Here is a 6,000-nt window from a genome sequence, read left to right on the forward strand (position 1 = left end):
CCCTGGCAATTATAAGACATGTGCCTGGGAAATTCTAGGAATGGAAGTCAACAGATCTTCAGGCTGGACAGTGTTTAACAAGAATACCAGGATGGAGATAAAAAAAAAGGAAGAGTGGGATTAGTGGTAAGTAGAATGGGTTTGTTGATTATGTCTAAGGAAGTTGGAGGAGATGAGAAAAGAGCAACGCGCAACAAGCTAGCTGCCTCTATTCCTTTAGGCTCCTCTTTGCCTTCTTAGGAATCATTGCCTCAAAATCAGCCTAGATAATCTATATAAAACAATAATTTCGAACTGAATGTCTTGCATTTGTGTTATATAGGAATATAGGTGATTCAGACTCTGAAAGGAGGAGAAGAATGAGCAGTGAGTATAATAACAATTTGTTCAGTCATTCAAAAAGTTCATTTATCTTCTTATACATCGTGGGTCCCCAAACTTGGTGACTTTAAGACTTGTGGACTTCAACTCCCAGAATGCCCCAGCCCACCATGCTGGCTGGGGCATTCTGGGAGTTGAAGTCCTCAAGTCTTAAAAGTTGCCAGGTTTAAAGGTCCCTATTATAGATTCAGCTTCTAAATACTTGTTTGTTCAATAAAATATATGTAATATGTAAATATATATATTGTTAACACTTGGAAAGCTTGATAATTAAAGAATTTTTCATTCTTTTTATTTAGAACAAACACAGGTTGGAAAGCAATGCAGTTTTGCTGTAACAATTTAAAGTTTAGTTTTGATCTTCCTGAATTTGCATTTTTCTATGCTGAACTTTTGTGATTCAAAATTCAAAAATAAATTGGACACAGTGCCCCCTCTCCTTTACACAAATACTAGAAACTTCTCAAAGTCTGGATGGCTGTTTGCTGCTCCATTTCTTTCCCTGAAAAAACGCAATTGTACCAACACATGGCATGTGCCCTATCCCAAAATGTTAATCTTCTCAGGTTTTTGCTTGATACTCACGTCGGCTCTCTGTTAGCGGCAGAGCATACTCCCAGCTGTTCAGCCCCATGTTATCAGAGGAAAGAAAAGAGGACTAGCCACACCAAACCTCCTCTTATTTGCCAGATGTTTGTAAAGGCCAATCAAGCCAAGCTGCATTTCCTGCCTGTTCTCATTGATCGAACCCTTAGAGGCATAGCTATCCCAGCTCAGCAACAGCTGCTGGTGCAAGAGGTGTGATTGACCCTCAGCCTCTCCAATGAAGAAGCAGAGGGCAAGAAGAATGTATCCAAAGGGGCATGCTTTGCAATCATGGTAGCAGAAACTGCTTGCCAGGGGATAAGATAAGATAAGATACTTTATTTGTATGCCGCCCTTTTCCCTGGGGGGACTCAGGGCGGCTCACAGTTCAGGGGGAGGGGAGGACAAGTTACATATAAGACAATACATCATTAAAAGCACAACATTCATACTATTCGGGCAGGGTTAAGGTCTTTAGCCCCAGGCCTGTCGGGACAGCCAGGTTTTAAGGGCTATGCGGAAGGTCTGGAGGGTGGTGAGGGTACAAATCTCCACGGGGAGTTCGTTCCAGAGGGTCGGAGCTGCCACAGAGAAGGCTCTCCTCCGCGTGGTTGCCAGTCGACATTGACTGGCTGATGGAACTCGGAGGAGACCTAATCTGTGGGATCTAATTGGTCGAGTGGAGGTGATTGGCAGTAGGCGGTCTCTCAAGTATCTCAAGTATCATCTTGAGATTTGCATGGTTGCTAGTGGACTATAGATTTGAAAACGTCGGAAATGTCTCTAGTGGCAAAGAAAGCCTCCTGTGTGGCATAGCTCAGAATTAAAGTGTGGTATCTTTTCTTCAGGGACACGGTGACTCAGTGGCTAAGAACGCTGAGCTTGTTGAACAGTTCACTGGCAGTTCACTGGTTTGAATCCCTAGCACCATGTAACAGAGTGAGCTCCTGTTACTTCTCCAGCTTCTGCCAACCTAGCAGTTCGAACGCATGTAAAATATGCAAGTAGAAAAATAGGGACCACCTTTGGTGGGAAGGTAATAGCATTCCATGCACCTTCAGCGTTGAGTCATGCTGGCCACATGACCACGGAGATGTCTTTGGATAATGCTGGCTCTTCGGCTTAGAAATGGAGATGAGCACCACCCCTAGAGCCGGAAACGACTAGCATGCATGTGCAAGGGAACCTTTACCTTTACTATCTTCCTGAGCCATTATTTTTCAAGTAAGGAGAAATCATGCCATAGACAGAAGCAGCAAGGTTTCAAATAAAAAATGGCCACGATTCTCTCAATGGTAGGATGGTTGCACTTTAAAAGCTGCTTCTAGAAGCAAGTGCAATATATTGCGGATGAAAAATGACACATTTTTGAAGATATCAGGACTTAACCTTTTTGTAAGAATTTTCACTGATCCCCCTCAGTTCAGCTGATATGGTTGGAATTGATAAGAGATTTAGGTTCACCATAAGATGATAGAGCCTATATGTGTGTCCATGAAGAAGGGGTGGATCCTACTGGTTTAACAACTGGTTCGCTGAGCATGTGCTTTGCGCATGAACGCCTGATGTGCCTCATGTGCATGTGTGCAGTTTACAGAGAAATCACCTTCCACATTAATGCTGGGGAGGAAAACATCTGAGGCACGGCTCTACTTTGCCACGCCTATCAGCTGGGCTTCAGAAAAGGGAATATAGATGTGTATAGCACAGGGGTGGGTGGACGGGCGGGCCTAGCTGATAGTCGGAGCTGCCTGATCCGATCTGAATCCCAACCCTGCCATGATGGCTATAGCAGAGGTGATTTTGTAATTTGGGGGGGGGGGGTTAGATTTATATCTTGCCTTTCCTCAGAGCTTCATCATAAGCAGCATGGACTCCTCAAATTATATACACTTTTTATTTGAGAGCAATTATGAAATGGGCCATCTTCAAGCTACAGTACTTTTTATTTTCTAGAAGTAGGAAACAAACTATCTAGCATTTGCGTAAAGAAAGATTTGGAAATCTGTAATAACTTGAGAGAACATTTGTCAAAGGGTACAGGCCAACTCCCAAAGGAGTTACCGGAGTGTAATTCTTTTCACAGTGCTTTTCCAGATAAATTACTAATTTGTCTTTACAAATCAATTTATCAATTTGATTCAAAAATATATTTTACACATTTGAGTGTGGATATATTTGATTCACAAATATATTACATTCTCTCTGAGCATGGAATCTGTAGGAATGCTGTATTTTTCAACACACTGCATTGCTTTCAAATTACTTTGAGATTAAATCACATCTATATCTTGAGAATATAGTTTTTATGCAAAGCTCTGGTATCTGATCTGATGCCCAATTTGCAGGGGAGTACAAGAGAGGAAGAGAAGCAGAGTTCCAGTGTAGAAAAACAGATTAAAAGCTACCGGTATTTTGCAAGCTGTGCATTTTAAGAATTGTTTAAGACAAGTTTATTTAAGGCAGAAACATCTTTCCTTTCCTTCCCCTTCCCCTTTTAAAGGAAGGTTCTACATTTAGACGAGAAAAGCAAAATGCGCAGGTACAGTATATGTGGTACTTTACTCAGTAGTAGTAACTGTGAGAGGGATCTTGGAGTCTGAGTGGACAATCATTTAAATATGACCCAGCAGTGTGTGCAACAGAGTTCTAGGCTGCATAAACAGAGGGATAGAATCAAGATCATGTGAAGTTAATGCCACTTTATAATGCCTTGGTAAGGCCAAACTTTGGTCACCATGATGTAAAAAAGATGTGGCGACTCTTGAAAAAGTGCAGAGAAGAGCAACAAAGATAATTAGGGGACTGGAGGCTAAAACATATGAGGAATGGTTGCAGGAACTGGGTATGTCTAGTTTAATGAAAAGAAGGACTAGGGGAGACATGAAAGCAGTATTCCAATATCTCAGGGGCTGCCACAAAGAAGAGAGAATCAAGTCTCCAAGGCACCTGAAGGCAGGACAAGAAGCAATGGGTGGAAACTAATCAAGGAAAGAAGCAACCTAGAACTAAGAAGGAATCTACTGACAGTTAAACCAGTGATGAAATTCAAATTTTCTTACTAGTTCTGTGGGCATGGCAGAGGAAGGATACTGCAAAATCCCCATTCCCTCCCCACTCTGGGGCTAGCTAGAGGTGGTATTTGCAGGTTCTCCGAACTACTCAAAATTTCCACTACCGGTTCTCCAAAACCTGTCAAAAACCTGCTGAATTTCACCCTTGAGTTAAACAATTAACCAGTGGAACAACTTGCCTCCAGAAGTTGTAAATTTTCCAACACTGGAAGTTTTTAAGAAGATGTTGGATAACCATTTGTCTGAAGTGGTATAGAGTTTCCTGCCTAAGCAGTGGGTTGGACTAGAAGACCTCCAAGGTCCCTTCCAACTCTATTATTCTAATTCTAATCCTTTTCTTTCCTCTTCCCTTTGTCTCCCTTTTGGGGGGGAAGATTGTCTCTAAAATGAAACCTTGGACTAAAATTAGCTAGAACTGGCAAACTTTATCATTAAAAATAAAACAAATGTTTATTTTTTACATTAAATGGAATGGTTTTAATTTGTAAAGTTGTACAGTTCTATTGTTTTTTTAATTTGATGCAGAGATTAAAATGCAATGAATAAGTGTAAACTAAGTGGTATTGTTAACCCTAACTCTAAAGAAATCATTTTATTCATTAGGGGAAGGAGGTTCATAAATTCACATCAGTGAAAAGGGTAGCATAAATTTAATAAATAAGTAGTATTAGGAATCACAATTTATTACTTTCTGTAATGTAAGTGTTCTACCATTATAATATATTCTAATCAGATTTTGGGGGGGAGGAAGCAATATAAGGGCTGCCATCTTTATTAAAGTTTCCAGTTTAGAAAAAAAAAAGGGATATTAGGCAGCATTTTGTATGGTTCTAGCACAGGTTCAGCATAAAATATATTATGGTGAACAATGGCTATTCAGTTTTATGTTTTTGTTTTTCTCACTTTCAGATCTTTGAAATCTGCATTTTCATTGTAGCAGTGGAAAGGAAGTAGATTTTGATGTAGCAAATAATTTTAGACACTTGCGTTTTATATGTGCAATTTATTTTCTTTTTGGTTGCAGGTGTTAACCCAAGATACGTGCTTAGAAATTGGATGGCAGAATCAGCTGTCCAGAAGGCTGAAATAAATGATTTTACAGAGGTACATGTTTACAAAGCTGCCTTGATATAGTCCTTATACACTAGAGACTAAAGTTGTTTCCTCTTGAACAGACCAAAGGTATTGTTTAAGCATTTTCGAATCTGCTGCACCTGTTTTTCCCTTTTTGTTTTTCAGGTCCGCTTCTTGAAACAGGTTTTGCAACATCCATTTCAGGCACAGATTCTGGCTGAGACAGCTGGTTATGCACAGCGTCCCCCTGCTTGGGCTAAGGATGTTAAAGTCAGTTGTTCATCTTGATGAAAATAATTTGTGATTAAATTAAATGGTGACATTTCCCCCATCATATATTTATATTGTATTTTTGTTGAATTATTTTTCTCCTTTGCTGAATTTCTATATGTAGGCTAGGTTAAAATGGAGTTTGTAGTTCAGTGTTTGTACATCTCCTTTGGTACAATTTCTTTTGTTTTTGGCAATCTTCTGTCTGCCTGCGAGAAACTAAATTAAATCTTATTTCTAAGCCTTTTCAAAAAGCACTGGACAAAATTAAAATAGAGTTTGTATTTCTCTATCCCCCAATGCCCATTCCAAAGTCTGTACAGATGTGAAGCTATGTGACCAAAAGACTGCAGGCTTTTTATAGTTACAAAATCCTAAATATTAAACCAATACTGGTCATGTCCCAACGAGACAAAGAGGCTGATGCCCAGACAGTACAATATATAGTCATGGTAGGCATTGTTACTATTTCTGCTTTTTTCCATTTCCATTTGCCCTGATCTCTTTAGTCTTAAGTTTAGTTAGTTTAGTTTTGTTTATTGTCACTGCACATCGTACAATGAAATTAAATGCCATCTTCAGTGTACATTGTAACTATAAAAATAAAAAACACAAA

The 6,000-nt window shown here is 39.6% G+C and overlaps 1 protein-coding gene across 3 annotated transcripts in view; it reads left to right on the forward strand.

The window, feature by feature from the left end:
* LOC106538578 (uncharacterized) overlaps positions 1 to 5,456 on the forward strand; it is a 51,395-nt gene extending 45,939 nt beyond the window's left edge. For all 3 annotated transcript variants that reach the window (XM_087712595.1, XM_087712593.1, XM_087712594.1), the window contains 3 exons: positions 323 to 366; positions 5,065 to 5,144; positions 5,280 to 5,456. In XM_087712595.1, the coding sequence (XP_087568721.1) occupies positions 323 to 366; positions 5,065 to 5,144; positions 5,280 to 5,402 (247 nt within the window). In that variant the 3' untranslated portion in view covers positions 5,403 to 5,456. The remainder of the gene's footprint in view (positions 1 to 322; positions 367 to 5,064; positions 5,145 to 5,279) is intronic.
* The last annotated feature ends 544 nt before the right edge of the window (positions 5,457 to 6,000 follow it).

Source organism: Thamnophis sirtalis, unplaced genomic scaffold (assembly GCF_051295495.1).
Source record: "Thamnophis sirtalis isolate CommonGarterSnake01/CBP01778 unplaced genomic scaffold, rThaSir2_p1.2 scaffold_4, whole genome shotgun sequence".
Taxonomy (NCBI): domain Eukaryota; kingdom Metazoa; phylum Chordata; class Lepidosauria; order Squamata; family Natricidae; genus Thamnophis; species Thamnophis sirtalis.